A 21,413-nucleotide genomic window follows, 5' to 3' on the forward strand; every position below is an offset into this window, starting at 1 on the left:
ACACACACACACACACACACACCATCCTTCTCCATATGTGCCCCAGACGAGTAATGTGCATGGCTCATCTGTGTCCTCCATCCCCACCCACCAAAGGCAAGAACTCTGCCCCGGGCGTCTACCTCCTGCGCCCCCACAACCAGGAGCTGAGCAGCAAAGGAGACTCCGTCAGCCTCACCTGCCTGGTGCGGGGCTTCTTCCCCGAGGACATCTCAGTGCAGTGGATGAAGAACCATGAAGGTGAAAATGAGACCAACTATATCACCACTCCGCCCATGAAGGACGAAGCCGGCGACTCAAACTTCTTCCTCTACAGCAAGCTGAAAGTCAGCAAAGCCAGCTGGAACAGCGGGGACACCTACACCTGCATGGTCATCCACGAAGCCCTCTCGTTGAAGTTCACCCAACGCAGCGTCAGCAAAGTCTCTGGTAAATGAAGATGGCTCCTCCCAGCCCCGCTGCTAGCATTGTCCAGTACAGCTTCCTGTAAATAATCTCTGTGCCCTCAATGACAAGTGAATAAATGGAACTAGTCTGAGCTCACCCCCAGGTCTCTTCATTCTGGTGCGACTGGGTGAAATCTGTGGGTCGCCCAAGGTGGACGAGGTCCCAGGTTGCAGGCAGGGAGAAACTGAGATGCTATAAGACTGGGGGTGCCAATTCCCAGATCCTGTATGGGTGGATACATATATACCATGGATGGATAGGTAGATACATGGATAGATGCCATGAAAGGAAATATGAGTAGATGCCATAGGAAGGAAGGATAGGTAGATATGTGGGTCCATGCCATGGAAGGAAGGATGGGTAGATATGTGGGTCCATGCCATGGAAGGAAGGATTGGTAGATATGTGGGTCCATGCCATGGAAGGAAGGATTGGTAGATATGTGGGTCCATGCCATGGAAGGAAGGATTGGTAGATATGTGGGTCCATGCCATGGAAGGAAGGATGGGTAGATATGTGGGTCCATGCCATGGAAGGAAGGATTGGTAGATATGTGGGTCCATGCCATGGAAGGAAGGATTGGTAGATATGTGGGTCCATGCCATGGAAGGAAGGATGGGTAGATATGTGGGCCCATGCCATGGAAGGAAGGATGAATGCCTGCACGAGTACATACACACCATGGACACAGTGATGGAGAGAGGGGGTAGATGCACAGTTACACAATACATACTGCAGAGGAACAGACACATTCAAGCCAATCTCAGCTGGAAGGCCAGGTGTTCAGAGAGATGGTTAGATGGATATATACTTCAGATGGCAGGACTAATACACCAAGAGATATCACAAGGAGGAAGAGAGAAATAGGGAGATCATTATTTGGATTAAAGTAACCCCTATACCCCCAACTGAGACCAGGACCCTCTTGAGATGGGCACAGCACAGACAGCAGGATATAGTCCTTCTCACAGCCTAAATAGAGAAAGAGGAGGAGAATAGAGGTACCAAGAGGGGAAGGGACCTGCCCAAAATTACCCAGCATATCAATGACAGAGCTAGAAACAGAATCCAGGTGTCCTGAGTGTCCCACCCAGTGTGCCTGAAACTAGACTGCACTACACACAGGGAATGATGGTTGGATGGTTCAAAGAGGGTGGATGCCAATGGATAAATAGATGCAGAGGGATAGAAAAAATGTCTGGGGATCTGCAGATGGGTGGATGGATGGATAGAGAGGTGTGTTGGGGGATGTATGGATGGATAGAGTGGTGTGTATGGGGGGGGTATAGATGGATGGATGGCAAATGTTGGATGGGTACACTTTCTGAAGGATTGATTGATGGATGGATAAATGGATGGACTGTGATAGATGGATGGGTGGAGATGGGGATGAATGGATGTATAAATGAATGGTGGTGGATTGGTAGTTACATATGGCACTGAATTGGTACCGATGGGGATCGGCAGGTGGATGGATGAAGGGTTTGTTACACATAGTGAGTGAGTGATAGATGGGGATGAAAGGATGGGGAAATATGATAATGGCTGTCTACATATATTTGGGAAAGGATGGATGGCAATGAATGGATGAGTGTCAATGGGTACCGATGGTGATGGAAGGATAGGGGTAGATGAATACTGAAAGGGATAGATAGATTAAGTGGATGGGGTTGCATGGATGGACGGTGAGGGATGAGGATGGACAGATGGACAGATGGATGGGACATTGGATGGATGGTTAGGAACAAGAATGGATGGATGGGTACAGATCCGTATGGATGACGGAAGATACAGATGAGGGTGGATGGATGGTTAGGGATGAGCAAGGATGGATGGACGGTACAGGTCAGGAGGGATGGATGGAAGATATAGGAATGGATGGCTGTTTATGGATGAGGAAGGATGGATGGATGGCTAAGCAATCCCTAGGATCCTACTGAGGCAAGGTCCTCTAGACCAAGGTCTGGCTAGAACCAGAGGGGCGCTGTGTCAGGGTCAACATTTACCCCACATCCCATCCCACCCCAGAGAGGAGCAGGGAGAGTTTCCAGACAGAATCAGTGGAGGGAGGGCAATTCAAATTCCCTGACCCCCTACACACACCTCCCCTGCTGGCTAGGAGGCTAAGGGGTCTCCCTCCACCCCCGACCCTCTGTGGTAGCTGGGGAGGGGGTGATAGGGCAACATACAGCAAACACCCCACAGCAGGGATCAGCTCCTGGCACCCAGTGCTCGCAAAGCAGCAGCAGTAGTAGGGCTGTTATGTGGAGCAGACACTAAGCAAGGGCTCAGCTAAAGTCTCACTAGCTCGGGTGGCATAGGGGGCCCCAGGCAGTGGGGTGGGACAGAGGATGCAGATACCCCTATGCCCCCGCATATGAGCCCTGTCTCCTACGCAGCCCCACAGGGCACCTGCACACGTGTGTGTGTGTCAGCCCCAGGGCTGGATGGGTGAGCGCAGGGCTTGAAGACTCCAGTGCCAAGCACAGCGCTCTGCACATGGTGCCAAAGGGTGGGTAGCCAGCAGCGGCAGTGGTAGGGCTGTTATCCTGGGGCAGTGCAGTTGCTAGCGGAGAGGGGCACACAGAGTAGAAGACTTCAGGGGTTGCTGAGAGAGAGAGAGAGAGAGAAATCTGGTACAGATGGACACATATGTAACATGGCATGACCCAGGGACCCTCCCACCTGGGCTGTCGTGTTTGTACACACAGAGAGACACACAACACAGAGAGACACAAACATGCACCCAGAGGCAGCCACTTCTCCCTCCACTCGCAGCCAGCTCTAAGATGCAGCCGTCTCGGGGACAGGTGTTACAGGAATCTCTCACCCCGTGCTGAGTTGTGTCCCCTCTGGGGTGGAATATGGGGGCTGTTTATACATGGACCCCTCACCCAGCACTGAGATATGTCTGACTCTGGGGTGGGGTATGCAGGAGTCAGTTTATATGGAGATACCTCACCCACGTCTAAGAAGCAGCTACCAACTCCAACCAAATCCTCGGAACCCCCTTTACATAGGGAGTGAGGCCTGCTTCATCCAGAAGCCATGCACCCCTGCAGGGAGCACGGCAGTGGGCTCAATATGGGATGTTCTTCCCTCACAGTCAGAGCTGACCTCAATGCCCTCACTGCTATGCTGGGGGGCGCTGTGCTACAGGGGGAACCATCTTTCCTCTGAGAGATAAACCTGAGCCTCCCCGTCATTAAATTACTCATGGCTGTTCATCAAAGCAACAGTGACCAGCAGACCCCATGACAGCTACAGCTTGGCATTTGGGCAAGGGGTCCCTATCTAAACAGCCCGTGTCCCACACCAAAGGGGGCCACATCTCAGTGCCAGCCCAGAGACCAGCTCTATAAACAGCCACCAGATGCCACTGTCCCAGTGCCACCCAAGGGAGCCCTAAATAAACAGGCCCAGAGGTGGCTGCGTTCCATCAGAAATGACTCCTGAGTGTTTAGGTACATTGGGATCAGGGTCATAGAGGTACACACGTGAGATCCATCCATCCTGGTCTTTAGGGGGCTCCCCTGTTGCGGCTGCATCCCAGCACCTCGCACACCCCTATGGATTTACCCTCTAAGGGAGCCTGAGCCACCTCTCTTGTGGGAACGGAGGGAGATAGAGGGTGTGCAAAGGGAGAGAGCAAGTGAAGATGTGTGGAATGGACAGTTGGATGAATGGAGGGTTATATCTAGAGATAGATAGGTGGAGGGGTGTGTGGGGATGGATGGATGGTTATATCTAGAGATAGATAGGTGGAGGGGTGTGTGGGGATGGATGGATGGTTATATCTAGAGATAGATAGGTGGAGGGGTGTGTGGTCATGGATCGATTGGTGGAGGGGTGTGTGGGGATGGATGGATGGTTATATCTAGAGATAGATAGATGGAGAGGTGTGTGGTCATGGATGGATTGGTGGAGGGGTGTGTGGGGATGGATGGATGGTTATATCTAGAGATAGATAGATGGAGGGGTGTGTGGTCATGGATCGATTGGTGGAGGGGTGTGTGGGGATGGATGGATGGTTATGTCTAGAGATAGATAGATGGAGGGGTGTGTGGTCATGGATGGATAGATGGAGGGGTGTGTGTGGATGGATGGATGTATCTAGAGATGGATGGGTGGAGGGTGTGTAGTCAGGGATGGATGGTTGTATCGAGAAATGGATGGGTAGAGGGGTTTGTGGTCATGGATGGATGGTTGTATCTAGAAATGGATGGGTAGAGGGGTGTGTGGTTATGGATGGATGGTTGTATCTAGAAATGAATGGGTGGAGGGGTGTGTGGTCATGAATGGATGGTTGTATCTAGAAATGGATGGGTGGAGCGGTGTGTGGTTATGGATGGATGGTTGTATCTAGAAATGGATGGGTGGAGCGGTGTGTGGTTTAGGATGGCTGGGGGTGTCTGGAGCGGGAATGGTGGAGGGACGGAAGGATGGGTAGAGAAGGGGATAGGCGGGTTGGTGTTGGACGCACAGTCCAAGCTCTATCTGTCCCAGTGGCTGAGTCGGAGTTGACATCTCTTTCTCTCTCCCCAACAGAGGTGATCGTGTCAGGTGAATTTTGCAGCGAGGATGAGGATGAGGAGCTAGACGGCCTCTGGTCCAGCATCTCGGTCTTCATCACCCTCTTCCTCTTGAGCGTGTGCTACAGCGCCACCGTGACCCTGTTCAAGGTGAGAGAGAGAGAGAACGAACGTAGGAACGAAGGAAAGAATGAGTTTAGCACAGTAGAGGGCAGCATAGAAGGCAAAGAAAGAAGAGAAGAATGAAAGAGAAAGAAGAATGGGTGAATAAGACAGAGACTGAATGAATGAGACACAGACATAAAAGCAGGAAGGAATGACAGACAGACAGAGCAGCTCCCCCAGCGCTGACCCCTCTCACCCTTGCTCTCTCTGTCCCCTGCAGGTAAAGTGGTTTTTCTCCACCATGGTACAGCTGAAAAAGGTGAGAAGCCCTGAGTACAAGAACGTGATCCAGCGCGTGGTGTAGGGGCCGCTGCCCCCGTCCGCCCAGAGACAAGGGGCCAGGACTCCCGGCTCCATTGGCGACACCACCCTGAGTCCCACAGCTGCCCCCCACCAGTGCTGTGCCTCTGGGAGACTCCCCTGGGGGGAGCGAGAAGCTCACCCCACATGGCCTAATCAGCCCTGCTGGGAGCTTGGCTGAGGCCAGACAACTCGTGTCATGCAGGGAACCAGCGACCTTAGTGAGGAAACAACCCCTCTCCCAAATCCCACCCTCCTGAGCCCAACAGGGCTCCTGAGCTCTGGGGCTGGATCAGAGCCAGCACCCCGTAGAGGGGAAAGGCCCCATGTCCCTTCCCCACCCCCTGCGCCAGACAGCCACCTGCCCTGGGGCAGGACCATAGCCAGAGTTGTGTCTGTCATGCTGTATTTTGCATATTTAGCTCTTCGTTGGGATTTCTGTGTGTGGTGTGTGTGTGAGACTTTTGTTGTGTGCACTGAGAGACAATAAATAAATAAATAAATATACAAATCAGGCTCCATCTCATTCATAACCTCCATCCCTGACTTTCAGGGACCCCTGACGCCCTCCAGAGGGGCATGTCCTGTCTGTAGGGGGAGCCTCCGGGCATGGAGAATAAAATGATGGACGCCCACTGAATCGGCCCCATTCGGAGATAGGGGGCCTAGCTACAAACCCAGAGAGCTGGGGCTTCGTCCCTCAGCCTATACAGGCTGGGACAGAGGGGCAGGAAGGGGAGATCTCTGGGGCAGGGAAAGCCACTGATCAGATAGGGAGGCATGTGTGAGAAAGAAAGAAAGAAAGAAAGAAAGAAAGAAAGAAAGAAAGAAAGAAAGAAAGAAAGAAAGAAAGAAAGAAAGAAAGAAAGAAAGAAAGAAATGGATGTGTATGTATGAGGATGGACGGATGCATAGATAGATACCGGGGCACTGAGACATACAGTGGGTAGCGTTCTCCTTGGTTAAATCCCCCAAAACCACCCTGAAATGCAGCTACCAATTTTGAACTCATTTTATTTTGGATCAAACACAAAATTCCTGTGTAAATTGCAAGTTAAAGAAAGGAGCCAATGAGACTCTTCTCCTTCGCCAGAGTCCAGGTTGACCAGAGCTTGGGACACAGATGTGCGCACACACACACACACACACACGGAAATCTAGTCCCTGCTATGGGACAGGGGTGGAGGATTGAGGGGCACGGGGCTGAGTTCAAGCTGCAGCATGGGCTGCCCCATGGGGACGTTCGGGGAAGGACTCTGCCCTCCCTGCTCTGGGCTCTGCTGAGCTCAGACCCTTCAGCGGCCGTTGTCGCGCCCTCTGAGCTGCCGTGGAACATGGTCCCTCCAGGTGTCCGGAGGGAGGGCAGGAGCCCGGGAGGGCTGAAGATGGAGGGAGGGAATGAAGAGGACGAAGCAGTGCTGGCCACCTCCTAGGAGCCTGGAGCCGGGCACTCACTGCACCTGTGGGACACAGAGAGCAGAGGGGTTCAGCTGGTACCGTTGGACCCGGCGTTGGGCTCACGCCCAGCATCCTACGCTGGGAGAGCAAGGCCAGAAGGGACCGGTGGGACCATCCAGCCTGTCCTGCTGCATAGCACGGGCCACGGACCTCGCCCAGCCACGCCTGCGTCCTGCCAGGATGTCTGGGTTAAGCTGGAGCTCAACTTCCAGACAGAGACACCAGCCTTGTCAAACCGCCTCAGGGAATGGCCGCTGCCCAGCGGGTGCCGCACACCAACTCCCTGGAACCACAGCTGTCTAAGCCGATTCCGCTTCTGGTTCCAGGCTATTGCACCATGTCCCCGCCACAGAACTGGCTTCACAGGCTCCTATGGACCTTGTGCATCTGGGCCCCACGACTGATCCTTAATGATCATGGCAGAGTGGTTAGTGATTGACGCTCATTGATCCTTGCTCTGTGAACATTTGTTCTAGCTTCTGAATTAGGGATCATTCATTTTTGGTCATTGATCATTAATTGCTGATTATTGATAAGTGATTATTATCAGTTGATAATGACTAGCACCTTATTGATGGTTGGTGCTTGAGCCTTGATTGTTTAACATTAATTACTGATCTGTGAGTGTTGATTATTGATAATTCATTGCAGATTAATGGCTATTCAACATTAATTACAGATCACTAGGTACTGACCAGAGACAGCCAATCCCTGATTACTGATTTCTCAGTGATAAATGATTGGAATTGATAATAGACTGTTGATTCATTTATTGATCACTGCCGAATCAACCCTGACGGGAGCTCGTTAATTAGTGATGACGGGTGGTGGATTATTAACAAGTAATCATTCCTGATTATCTCTGATTGATCGTTGCTCACGGTGAGGAATCAGGGCTGGCAGCAGAGCCAGTCCCAGGGGACCTGACGCGCGCACCCGGCCTGTAGCTGCCTGATCGGCTCCATCCTGATTGCTGGGCAGAGTCAGCAGACCGGCTCATAACCCAGCAGAACTTCAGCAGTTGCCCAAAGTATTTCCCCAGGGCTGTGACAGCGGCTGTGTCGGATTGTTCCAGCCCTGCTCCTGCCTTGTTCCCGTCTCGGTCCAGCCCGGCTCCTGTCTGGCTCCAGCCCTGCTCCTGCCTTGTTCCCATCTCAGTCCAGCCCGGCTCCTGTCTGGCTCCAGCCCAGCTCCTGTCCTGGATCCAGGCTGTCCTCTCTCCAGGTAACCTGTTCCTAAACCTGGGCTCTAATTCCTGACTTCGGTTTTAGCCTCTGACAACCATAAATTCCTAGACATATGTGACAGGGAGAGACCTCGAGAGGTCACCTAGTCCCATCTCCTGCCGTGAGGCCGGACTAAGTAATAACTAGTCCATCCCTCCAGGGCTGGCTCCAGGCACCAGCAAACCAAGCAGGTGCTTGGGGCGGCACATTTTCAGGGGCGGCAAAAGCCCTGGCAGCAGCAGCACATCGTGCGCGGGGGGCGCCTTGGGGCTGCTGCGGTTCACGCTGTGGGGGAGCAGCGCCCGCACTTTGTGGCTAGGCCGGGCAGGCTCTGAGCGGGGGACACTCGGGCTGGGGGCCACCCCGTGGGGTGCATGGAGCTGCCTGCAGGTGCCGCAGGGCGGCTGTCCCCCAGCACCGCAGCCGGGACTGGGCAAAGCGTCCCGAGCCGCCCAGGGACTATGGCAGGGCGGTCAGGAGCAGCAGCAGCAGTGGGGCCATAGAGGGGACCGGTGCCCGGGGCGCTGCTGTGCGGGGCCTGTGTCCCGCTCTCCGGGTCTCTGCTCCCTCTCAGGCTGCCCTGCCCCGGCTCCTCAGCCCTCTGCCAGGCAGTCCCCCGGCTCTGCCCTCCCGGGTCTGGCCGGTCCTGGAGGTGGGAGCCCGAGCTGGAGGGATCCCGGGCTCAGGCGCGGCCCGGGAGCCCCGCTGCTTATCCTGACCCTGCCAGCGCTGGACCTGCTGGAGGCGAGGGGGGAGCGGGCGGAGTCAGCACTGGTGGGGGGGAGCCCAGCGTTGGGGTGGCAGAGGGTGTGGGTGGGGGGCAGAGCCCAGGTCTGGGGTGGGGGGGGCAGCCAAACTTTTTTGCTTGGGGTGGCAAAAACCTAGAGGTGGCCGTGCACACCGGTAGAGAGCGCCATGATATACCCCTTCAAGGGTTAGCCCGGCTTCCCCCTTCTTCTCTCCCTCCCCTGCCCCCTTGGGAATGAATCTGAGCCGGGAGAAATCCTTTCATTCAGGCACAACTTTTTAAAGATAATGACCCGACCTTTGATCAAGTGGCAGTGTCGGGATTAGCCCCCGTCGGACAGCAGGCAATTCTCCAGCGCGCTCCTCACCCATGTCAGTGAATGACCTGGGGAACGTCAGGCTCATTTGAAAGGAGGGAAAGGAGCAGAAAGCGCTCGGAAGCAGCAGCCCAGCTCCTAGTAAGACTGAACTACGGAGCGTGCCCAGGAAAGCCCAGGGCTGTCTCAGGAGATAACTGTCCCCTGTTGAGGGCTCTCGCTCAGCCTCCGACCGCGGCTGCACAACCCCGCAGCCTTCCTTCAAGAGACCCAGGCGTGACACTGGGGCAGCAAAGCACGTGGGGATTTAAGCCTCTGGAAATGTCCCTCTCTAGTCTGTATTTCCCCTGCGCACATATCCCAGGCCACGAGTTACTCAGGCGCTCTAGTGGCCCGTGGGGCGTTTCAGCTCCTCTGTCTCAATAAGAAATTCAGGCAGATACACCCGGCTCCAGCAGATTCAGATGCAGTCATTGCCCAATGCTGCATCAGTACCGCACCCAGTCAAACAAACAAAACAACAACATTGCAAAGTGCAAACATGTAAAAGCCAAAAAAAAAAAAAAGGGGGGGGGGGGGGCAAAAATTTTTTTGCTTGGGGCGGGAAAAAACCTAGAGCCAGCCCTGCATCCCTGACAGGTATTTGTATAACCCAGGGATCGGCAACCTTTGGCACGCGGCTCGCCAGGGTAAGCACCCTGGCAGGCCGGGCCGGTTTGTTTAGCTGCCAGGCCAATGGGGATGGCAAGAAGCTGCAGCCGGCACATCCCTCATCCCACAGCCCCCATTGGCCTGGAGCTGCGAACCGCGTCCAGTGGGAGCTGCGATCGCCCGAACCTGCCGACACGGCAGGTAAACAAACCAACCCGGCCCACTAGGGTGCTTACCCTGGTGAGCCACGTGCCAAAGGTTGCTGATTCCTTGTCTAACCTGTTCCTAAAAACCTCCAACAATGGAGGCTCCACAACCTCCCTGGGCAATTTGTTCCAGTATTTACCCAGCCTGACAGGTAGGAAGATTTTTCCAGTGTCCAACCTAAACCGGCCTTGCTGCAATTTAAGCCCATTGCTTCTTGTCCTATCCTCAGAGGATAACGAGTACAATTTTTCACTCTCCTTTTTGCAACAACCTTTTATGTATTTCAAAAATGGTATCATGTCATTCCCCCGCCCCGGCTACCCCAGTCTTCTCTTATCCAGACTAAACAAACCCAGTTCTTTCAATCTTCCCTCACACCTCGTTTTCAAGCCCTTAAATGATTTTTCTTGCTCTCCTATGGCCTTTTGTCAATTTTTCCACATCTTTCCTGAAATGTGGTGCCCACAACTGGACACAAGACTCCAGCTGAGGCCGTATCAGCGCGGAGCAGAGCGGAAGAATTACTTCTCGTGTTTTCCTTACAACACTCCTGCTAATACATCTGGTAATTTGGGGTTTTATTCCGACGGTATTACATTGTTGATTCATATTTACCGCTATGACCCCCAGATCCCTTTCCACAGTACTCCTTCCTAGGCAGTCATTTCCCATTCTGTGTGTGCTACTGGTTGTCCGTTCCTAAGTGGAATACTTTGCATTTGTCCTTATTGAATTTCATCACTGAGTGTGGGTGACTGAGTAGTTCCCGAGGGTGGTTGGTGGCTGATGGGGGGATAGATTACTGAGCGCTGGTTATTGCTAGAAGCAGTGAAGCGTGACCATGAAGGTAGCTGTGGCTATTACCTTAGCCAGCGTGACGCCGGCGCTGTACAACAGGCTGAGCAGGAAGAGAGCAATGAAGACAACAGGTGTCCAGAGACCGTCAGATTCCTCCTCTCCTCCTTCAACATAGACGCCGTGGTCCTCCACCAGGCAGTGAGGAGCTGGGGATGAGATAAACGGGCCGGTTAGAGAGGTCTCTTCATTAAGCCAAGGAGCTGAGTGGGCCCAGCAGGGAGCTCCGATCTGTGCTCTTGGCAGGAGTTCCTGTCCAGGGCCAGAGACAGAGGGTTCCCGGCCAGGAGAGACCGGCAGGCTGCAGGTGGAGACCCCCCATCACAGGCTGCAATTCTCAGAGCAGCCTCAGGGATTTCAGCCCCCAACTTCCATCAAATTTCTCACCCTTTGGCTCCTTTACAAACCCCAGCCAGCGGCACGACATGCCCCTCCCTGAGCATGCCCTCCCCCTCCCTTGGCCAGCCAGGGAACTGGGCTGAGACCTGCCAATACATAACTCAATGGGGCCATGCACACCCATCAAACAGCAGCATCTTCTCAGTCAATGCCAGCTTCAGCCGTGCTGGGACCGGTTCCCGGACAGCAGAGGCACCAATTCCCCCACCACCAAAAGTCCCTATTTTGGGGACCTGGGGAATTTACCCCAGAGCTGTTCTGAGATCTCCCCCAACTCGCACCATCCCAGAGGGAGTGTGGTCCAGTGAACAGAGCACTAGGATGGGACTCAGGACCCCCATGGGTCTATTCCCAGCTCTGTCATTGATAGGGTGACCAGACAGCAAGTGTGAAAAATCGGGACAGGGGGTGGGGGGTAATAGGAACCTATATAAGAAAAAGACTCAAAAATCAGGACTGTCCCTATAAAATCGGGACATCTGGTCACCCTAGTCATTGACCTTGCAGGACCTCAGGCAATTCACCTCCCCTCTCTGTGCCTCAGTTTCCCTTCACACCCTTTCTCTGTTTGGACATTAAACTCTTCTGGGCAGAGACTGTCTCTTACTCTACGTGTGTGCAGCTCCTAGCACATTGGGGTCCCAAACTCAGTGGAGACCTCTTCACATGACTGTCATACACCTAATTACAGGGCCAGCTGATGGGAACAACTTTTAAGCTACTACCCGCTTGGACTCCATTGCAACCCGTGATCTGAGAAGGGGGAAGATCTGCCGCCCATCACCACATTTGGGCTACACCTACAAAAGGGGGAAAGGCATGGCCACCTGTCATAACTATAAAGGGAAGGGTAACAGCTGTCCTGTGTACAATACTATAAAATCCCTCCTGGCCAGAGACTCCAAAATCCTTTTCCCTGTAAAGGGTTAAGAAGCTCAGGTAACCTGGCTGGCATCTGACCCAAAGGACCAATAAGGGGACAAGGTACTTTCAAATCTTGGGGGATGGGGGAAGGCTTTTGAGTGTGCTCTTTGTTTGAGAGTTCGTTCGCTCTCGGGACTGAGAGGGACCAGACATCAATCCAGGTTCTCCACATCTTTCTAAACAAGTCTCTCCTATTTCAAACTTGTAAGTAAATAGCCAGGCAAGGCGTGTTAGTTTTCCTTTGTTTTCTCAACTTGTAAATGTACCTTTTACTAGAGTGTTTATCTTTGTTTGCTGTACTTTGAACCTAAGACTAGAGGGGGTCCTCTGGGCTCTTTAAGTTTGATTACCCTGTAAAGTTATTTTCCATCCTGATTTTACAGAGATGATTTTTACCTTTTTCTTTAATTAAAAGCCTTCTTTTTAAGAACCTGATTGATTTTTCCTTGTTTTAGATCCCAGGGGGGTTGGAACTGTATTCACCAGGAGTTGGTGGGAGAAAGAAGGGTGGATGGTTAATTTCTCCTTGTTTTAAGATCCAAGGGGTTTGGATCTGTATTCACAGGGAATTGGTGAAAGGTTTCTCAAGGCTTCCCAGGGAGGGAATCCATTGGGATGGTGGCAGCGGACCAGACCTAAGCTGGTAGTTAAGCTTAGAAGTTTTCATGCAGGCCCCTACATTTGTACCCTAAAGTTCAAAGTGGGGATACAGCCTTGACACCACCCCATCACCAACACCCTGAGCTGCCCCATATTGTCAGGATGCTGGAAACAGAAGTGATGGCCCCCAACTGATTTCTCAGAGCAACTCTGCCACTGTCACACAGCAGTGACCTCAGTCCCTGTAGGCCGACTTCTCCATTGCCCATTTCTAATTCCTTGAGCCGTCTGTATTGTTGTGTCATGGGGACTGAGTAAAGACCTCTCCCAACTCATTCCACATGGGATACCACTCAGTAGGAGCCTCTTTCATTCACCACCAGCCTGGGCTCCATTGGGAAACCATTCCCAAGAGTTGGAACGACTCACAGCCCAGCATTCCCTGAGCCCATCCATGTGTCTTGTCAACAGCACAAACACCTACTGGGAAATGGCCTGGAGCCTCCTCAACTTAGTACACTCCTTGTTACTCAAAGGGCTGGCATGAGAGGCCTCAGCTGTGTGGATGTACCAACTGAAATCTTAATTCACTCACCAGCGCACTGTATGGCCTGGGCCATAGAGTTCAGTGGTGGATAATTGAAGTAACCTTCCTAATTCTGAAACCTTGACTGATGCTTTTGTAGATCTTAAGGCAAGAAGGGACCATTACAACAATGAGCCTGACCTCCTGTATACCACAGGCCTGAGAATCTCACCCAACTACCCCTCTATGGAGCCCAATGACTTGTCTTTATTGGGAGCAATGGGCCCCAGGCTGGATGTACAGATCTTGAGATGGAGACTCCACCGCTTCCACTGGAAGTTCATTCCAATGGGTCCCTTCCAGATTTTGTGCCTGTCACGGGGTGTGCAAACCCGCACTAGCCAAGACAGGGTTAATCCCACCCTAGTGGGGGAGGAAGTCCTGCCCCTCAGACCATGCTAAGCACGCTCCAAATGCTGTGCTGGTGTACAGAAGAGCAGCCCAGCTCAGTCTGCACTGACTGCCAAGGAGGAAGGACTCAGTCGAGGCTCCAGCCCAGGGGCCATTACAGCCCTTGCCTGCGGAAGGCAGAGATCTAGAGACACACACCAGAGACCTGTTGCCTACAGCTGACAGCTGGAGTCGGAGTCCCAGGGAATTACCTGCGCCGAGGAGCCCGGAGACCCCGACGTGATATGGACTGCAGCTTCAGGAAGCCCAGTCGGAAGTGACCCAGGGAGGTGGAGGGAGTGGTATCTCCCACCCGTGTAAGGTCAGCATGTTGCAGTGTTGCAATGAGGGCAGGAAAAAAATAACAGAATATGCGGAAATGGCAGAGGTGCTTAATGACGTCTCTGTTTCGGTTTTCACCAACAAGGTATGTGGCGATTGGACGTCTAACATAGTGAATGCCAGTGAAAATGAGGTAGGATCAGAGGCTAAAATAGGAAAAGAACAAGTTAAAAATTACTTAGATAAGTTAGTTGGCTTCAAGTCATCAGGGGCTGATAAAATGCATCCTAGAATACTCAAGAAGCTGACTAAGGAGATATCTGGGCCATTAGCGATTATCTTTGAAAAGTCATAGAAGATGGGAGAGATTCCAGAAGACTGGAAAAGGGCAAATATAGTGCCCATCTATAAAAATGAAAATAAGGACAACCCAGGGAATTACAGACCAATCAGCTTAACTTCTGTATCCGGAAAGATAATGGAACACATAATTAAGCAATCAATTTGCAAACATGTAGAAGAAAATAAGGTGATAAGTAACAGCATGGATTTGTCAAGAACAAATCGTGTCAAACCAAACTGATAGCTTTCTTTGACAGGGTAACAAGCTTTGTGGATGGGGGGAAAGTGGTAGATTTGGTATATATTGATTTTAGTAAGGCTTTTGATACTGGATTGCATGACCTTCTCATAAACAAACTATGGAAATGCAACCTAGATGGAGCTTGTCATAACTATAAAGGGAAGGGTAACAGCCCTCCTGTGTACAATACTATAAAATCCCTCCTGGCCAGAGACTCCAAAATCATTTTACCTATAAAGGGTTAAGAAGCTCAGGTAACCTGGCTGACACCCGACCCAAAGGACCAATAAGGGGACAAGATACTTTCAAATCTTGGGAGAGGGGGAGGCTTTTGTTTTGTTTTGGGAGTTGTTCGCCCTTGGGACTGAGAGGAACCGGACATCAATCCATGCTCTCCAAGTCTTTCTGGACAAGTCTCTCATATTTCAAACTTGTAAGTACAGCCAGACAAGGCGTATTAGTTTTATCTTTGTTTTTCTCAACTTATAAATGTACCTTTTACTAGGGTGTTTACCTCTGTTTGCTGTAACTTTGAACCTAAGGCTAGAGGGGGTTCCTCTGGGCTCTTTAAGTTTGATTACCCTGTAAAGTTATTTTCCCATCCTGATTTTACAGAGATGATTTTTACCTTTTTCTTTAATTAAAAGCCTTCTTTTTAAGAACCTGATTGATTTTCCCTGTTTTTTTTAGATCCAAGGGGGTTGGATCTTGATTCACCAGGAGTTGGTGGGAGAGAGGAGGGGGGATGGTTAATTTCTCCTTGTTTTAAGATCCAAGGGGTTTGGATCTGTATTCACCAGGGAATTGGTGAAGAGTCTCTCAAGGCTACCCAGGGAAGGGAATTAGCACATTGGGAGTGGTGGCAGCGGACCAGATCTAAGCTGGTAGTTAAGCTTAGAAGTTTTCATGCAGGCCCCACATCTGTACCCTAAAGTTCAAAGTGGGGAAGCAGCCTTGACAGAGCTACTATAAGGTGGGTGCATAACTGGTTGGAAAACCATTCCCGAGAGCAGCAAAGAGTCCTGTGGCACCTTATAGACTAACAGACGTATTGGAGCATGAGCTTTCGTGGGTGAATACCCACTTCTTCTTATTCACCCACGAAAGCTCATGCTCCAATGCGTCTGTTAGTCTATAAGGTGCCACAGGACTTTTTGCTGCTTTTACAGATCCAGACTAACATGGCTACCCCTTTGATACTTCATTCCCAGAGAGTAGTTATCAGTGGTTCACAGTCATGCTGGAAGGGCATAATGAGTGGGGTCCCACAGGGATCAGTTCTGGGTCCGGTTCTGTTCAATATATTCATCAATGATTTAGATAATGGCATAGAGAGTACACTTATAAAGTTTGCAGATCATACCAAACTGGAAGGGATTACAAGTGCCTTGGAGGATAGGAATAAAATTCAAATTGATCTAGACAAACTGGAGAAATGGTCTGAAGTAAATAGGATGAAATTCAATAAGGAAAAATGCAAAGTACTCCACTTAGGAAGGAACAATCAGTTGCACACATACAAAATAGGAAATGACTGCCTAGGAAGGAGAACTGCGGAAAGGGATCTGGGGGTCATAGTGGATCACAAGTTAATTATGAGTCAGCAGTTTAACAGTGTTGCAAAAAAACCGAACATCATTCTGGGATGTATTAGCAGGACTGTTGTAAGCAAGACAGAAGAAGTAATTCTTCTGTACTACTCCACATGATAAGGCCTCAACTAGAGTATTGTGTCCAGTTCTGGGCGCCACATTTCAGGAAAGATGTGGACAAATTGTAGAAAGTCAGAGAAGAGAAACAAAAACGATTAAAGGTCTAGAAAACGTGACCTATGAGGGAAGATTAAAAACTGGGTTTGCTTAGTCTGGAAAAGAGAAGGCTGAGCGAGGACATGATAACAGTTTTCAAGTACATAAAAGGTTGTTACAAGGAGGAGGGAGAAAAATTGTTCTCCTTAACCTGTGAGGATAGGACAAGAAGCAATGGGCTTCAATTGCAGCAAGGGAGCTGTAGGTTGGACACTAGAAAACCTTCCTGTCAGGGTGGGTAAGCACTGGAATAAATTGCCTAGGGAGGTTGTGGAATATCCATCATTGGAGATTTTTAAGAGCAGGTTAGACAAATACCTGTCAGGGATGGTCTAGATAATATTTAGTCCTGCCATGAGTGCAGGGGACTGGACTAGATGAGCTCTCAAGGTCCCTTCCAGACCTTTGAGTCTATGATTCCCCGCTGACCCAGTGGTGGACCACTCCACCACTGCTAGGGCCCTGGGTCAGGACCTGGTGGAGTCAGGTGGGCCCATGTCCCCCTACCCTGAGCACCACCCCTCTGGTGACGGCCCCTGGGTTTGGCCATTACACTACACTCCCCTGCATTTGAGGGCCTCTCTATTCACTCTGACTCCTAGGCCACGCTCCCCTGCACTCAAGGGCCACTATATTGACTCTACCCCCTAGGAAACAAAACCCTGCACTCGAGGGCTAATATATTGACCCTGGGCACTAGGCCATACCGCTCTGTGCTCGTGGGTCGCTGTATTGTCTCGGCCCATTAGACCACACCGCCCAGAACCCAAGGGCTGCCGCTTAGACTCTGGCAATTGGGCTGCATTGTGGTGAGGCCCAGGACAGTCCGGTAGACTGTATCTGCAGTGTCAGCACAACCCTGATCCACCCAAAGTGCTTTATTATACATTTGTATCTGTCTAGGTTTAACTTCCAGCCATTGGCTCCTCTTCAGCCTTTCTATACTAAGTTACAGATCTTTACTGCCTGGTACTTTCTCCCCAGGGAGGTACTTATATATATCAATGAAGCCATCTCCTGAATGTCTCTTTCAGCCAATTCCTCTGCTCCCATCTCTCACTGGAACGCATTTTCTCCAGCCCTCTAGTCATTTTTCTAGCTCTCTTTTGCACCCTCTCCAATTTTTCAAACGTCTGTTTGAATATTGGACCAGAGAATGGCCACACTGCATGGGACAAATGGTCCATCTACCCCAATATCCTGTCTTCCAACAGTGGCTGATGCCAGATGTATCAGAGGGAATAACCAGATCAGGGCAATTATTGAGTCATCCATCTGCTGTCATACAGTACCAGCCTATGACAGGCAGAGCTTTAGGGACAAGAGCTTAGGGCTGCGTCCCTGACCATCTTGACTAATAAGCTTTAATAGACCTCTCCTCCATGAACTTGTCTAATTCTTTTTTGAACACAGTTATATTTTTTGCCATCACAACATCCCCTGACAACTAGTTCCATGGGTTGACTCTGTTGTGTGAAGAAGTACTTCCTTGTGTTTGTTTTAAACCAGCTGCCATTTAATTTCATTGGGTGACCCCTGGTTCTTGTGTTATCTGAAGGGGAACATAACACTTCCTTATTTGCTTTCTCCACACCAGTCATGATTTTAGAGACCTTTATCATATTCCCCCTTAATCATTTCTTTTCTAAGATGAAAAGTCCCAGCCTTTCTAATCTCTCCTCATACGGAAACTGTTCCCTCCCCATGATCAATTTTCTCCCATTTCTCTGTACCTTCTCCATTTCTAATACATCTTTCTTGAGATGGGGCGATCAGAATTGCATGCAGTATTCAAGCTGTGAACATACCATGGATTTATAGGTGGCATTATGAGATTTTCTGTTTTATTGTCTCTCCCTTTCCTAATGGTTCCTACCATTGTTACCTTTTCTGACTGTCACTGCATGTTGACTCCCAAACTGAATGCTATATTCCAGTATTGGTCCCCCTAACCCCGTACACAGAGGTGAAATCACTTCTCCTGCACAACACCCCATGGTCATACATCCAGGGACAGAGCTGGTGGGAATGGAGGCTCCTAACTCAGTCTCACCCTTCTGCCTAGCTCCCTGCAGACATAACACCAGATTCCTGGGAGCTCTGCCTCTGCACCTTATGTGGTCAGGTGAGGACGTATCTCTGAGGAGTTCTGATGCCAGAGTGGCAACGACTATATTGCTAGACAGGTGCAATGGTTAACCAACAAGTCTTGGAGATGGGGGATCGGGGCTCTATTCCCACCTCTCCCACTGACCTGCAGTGTGACCAGAGACAAGCCACTTAGGCTGCGGTCTTTAAAGGACTCTTAGGAAATTAGGTGCCCGTAAAATAAACTCACAAGTTCCAGGGAGTTCGGTGTCTCACTCCTTTTTAGTGTCCCAATTTTAATCCCTTTGTGCCAAAATATCCCCTCCCAGCCTCTCTCTGCTTAGACTATCAGCGCCTTGGTTCCAGGACGTTTGCCCTATGTGTGTTCGTGCAGTGCCCATCCAATGGGGCCCTAACCTCAGTCAGGACATCTAGGAGCTGCACTGTCATGAATAATAATGGGTGGATGGCAACTCACTGCAGAGGGATGGGCAGGTAGGAACATGACACTGCATGAGGATGGATGGATACAGAGAGGACACTGCATAATTTTGCATGTATGAATGGATGGATATGGTAGAATCAAAGACACAGGTTCTACAGAGGGTAGGATGGATGGATGGATGGATGGAAGGATCCTGTGGAAGGATGAATTGATCGAGACAATACATAAGGAAAGGAGGATGGCTAGAGAGAAAGAAAGAAGGGTGGATGAATCCATCTGGATATTGTGGGAGGAAGCATTGGGGGGGTAGATAAAACACAGAGACAGTCTCTGCCAGAAGACACACGCTTCATCACAAACTCTAGTATTGTGCATTTTTATTTGGGCATATTCCACACACAGCCAGGCTCTGTACTCCAGAGCTACCACAGCTTTACACACAGGCTAGGAGGAATCCCAGACCCCACGAGGTTCCGTGGCATCTCAGATACGCCGTGAGGAGCCCGCAGGCCTCTGCTCTCAGTAGCAGGTGACGTCGGTGTCGGACAAGATCACAGAGACATTGACAGCGATGGGTTTACCGGAGGATTTGTCCACGCTCCGGTGGATGAAGGTCATGGGCAGACCCTCGTGCCCCACCAGGCAGGCGTAGGTGTCCCCCCGCTCCCATTCGGACGCCAAGACATTGAGTTTGCTGTAGATGAAGTAGACCTCCTCCTTCCCAGCCTCCCGGATGGGGCCGATGTTGGTGTAGGCTTCCTGGGGCACGGGCCGGTCCTGCTGGGTCCATGTCACCAGGATCTCTCTGGGCTGGAAGCCGGAGGCCAGGCAGGTGATGGTGGCTGATTCCCGGAGAGACAGCTCCTCAGCGTGAGGAGGGGAGATGTAGACAGAAGGGGCCCGGAGGGAGACCACTGCCATGAGAAACAGCGAGGGGTTAATGCTAAGGATTGGGACCCAGGAGTCCTGGCTACCACCCCCACACTCATCACCCTGCTATGTCCCACTAGACCGCTCACACCCCTCCCAGACCCATGGATAGAATCCAGGAGTTCGGGCCACACTAACCCACTAGATCCAAATACCTTCCATGAAAAGGGCTAGAACCCAGGAGTCACAGCATCTAGTCTCCCTATTCTAACCCACTACATCCCACTACCCTCCCAGAGCCAGAAAAAGAACCCAGGTGTCCTGACTCTCCATCCCCTTCAGTCTCATAAATTTGCACATTTCGACGCACGCACAAATATGTAACTCCCAGTCCCAAAGACCTGAAGCCGGATCAGAGCTGGCGCCCCCTGCATACAGAAGGTCCCATGTCCCATTCCCCACACTCTGAGCCAGCCACTCCCCCCAGCCTGCAGCCGATTGGAGCTGGGGCCCCTATAGGGAAAAGTCTGAGTTCTTACTGTGACTCTTGCGGATGGTCTTGACAATGGCCGACGGGATGTCTTGGTGCTTCACGGTGCAAGTGAACTCCTCGCCCGCCTGCCACTCCTCCACGCACACCCGCAGGATGCTGGTTGCACTGTAGGTGCCATCTTCCTGCAGCACCGGCTCCCTGGAGACCACGGCCAACGGGCCCCCGCTAGCCCGGCTCCAGGAGACCTCCAGACTGCCGGGGGTCTCCATGCCGCTCACCAAACAACTGATTGTGGCATTCTGCACTATGTAGAGGTCCTCCAGCGAAGGGGGAAGGAGAGAGACCTCCAGAGGGTGTCGATTACAGTTGCCACCACCTGGTTGGGGGCAGGAGGCAGCGTTGAGGGCTGGGCTGAGCAAATATTTCAACAGGCATCAGGTGGTAACTGAGTGCCTCTCTCTCAGGGGTGCAAAGCCCAGGGGCTGTTTGGGACAAGGGCTGAGGGTCATTGGAGTTGGAAATAGGTCACTGGGTTCCCTGGTGGAAGGAGCGGGACTCTCATCTTATGGAGCAGCGGGAACAATGGCTGAGATTTTCCAGCCAATCGAGGGATTGGGACTCCTGAGTCCCATTATGGTTATTTGGCTCTCTGGGTCCAAGGAGCAAATCTGAAGGTCTCCGGTTTTGTTGGGAGAAAGCCCCTTTGTGGAAAACATGCCGGGGACAGAACTGCCATGGTTGCACAACTCAGGGTCCTTCCAGACAAATTCATTTCCCAGAAATGGCAGCTGGGACAGAGAGGACAAATGACCTGCCCGTACTCATGCCTGGCACCCAGACCCTCCTGATCTAACCACTAGACCCCACACAGCACCCACAGCTCAGGACGCAACTTGTCTTTCCCAACCGCTACCCCCTTCACCGGCAGAAGGCCCATTTATATTTCACACCCATGGTCTGCCAAGATCTCTCAGGGCATGAGTCCCCCAACTCCCACTTCAAGCTGATGGGAGAGGGCATAGCTTGAATCCCGTTAGAAA

The 21,413-nt window shown here is 51.4% G+C and overlaps 2 gene segments (V, D, J or C); both read left to right on the forward strand.

Moving 5' to 3' along the window:
• The window catches only part of LOC128847053 (immunoglobulin heavy constant gamma 3-like), an 89,413-nt gene extending 88,870 nt beyond the window's left edge, over positions 1-543 (forward strand). The window contains 1 exon segment of the C gene segment in view: positions 97-543. Within this exon segment, the coding sequence occupies positions 97-437 (341 nt within the window).
• Positions 1-21,413, forward strand: part of LOC128847055 (immunoglobulin heavy constant gamma 2-like) — a 212,186-nt gene that overhangs the window by 86,413 nt on the left and 104,360 nt on the right.

This window comes from Malaclemys terrapin, chromosome 12 (assembly GCF_027887155.1).
Source record: "Malaclemys terrapin pileata isolate rMalTer1 chromosome 12, rMalTer1.hap1, whole genome shotgun sequence".
NCBI lineage: Eukaryota > Metazoa > Chordata > Testudines > Emydidae > Malaclemys > Malaclemys terrapin.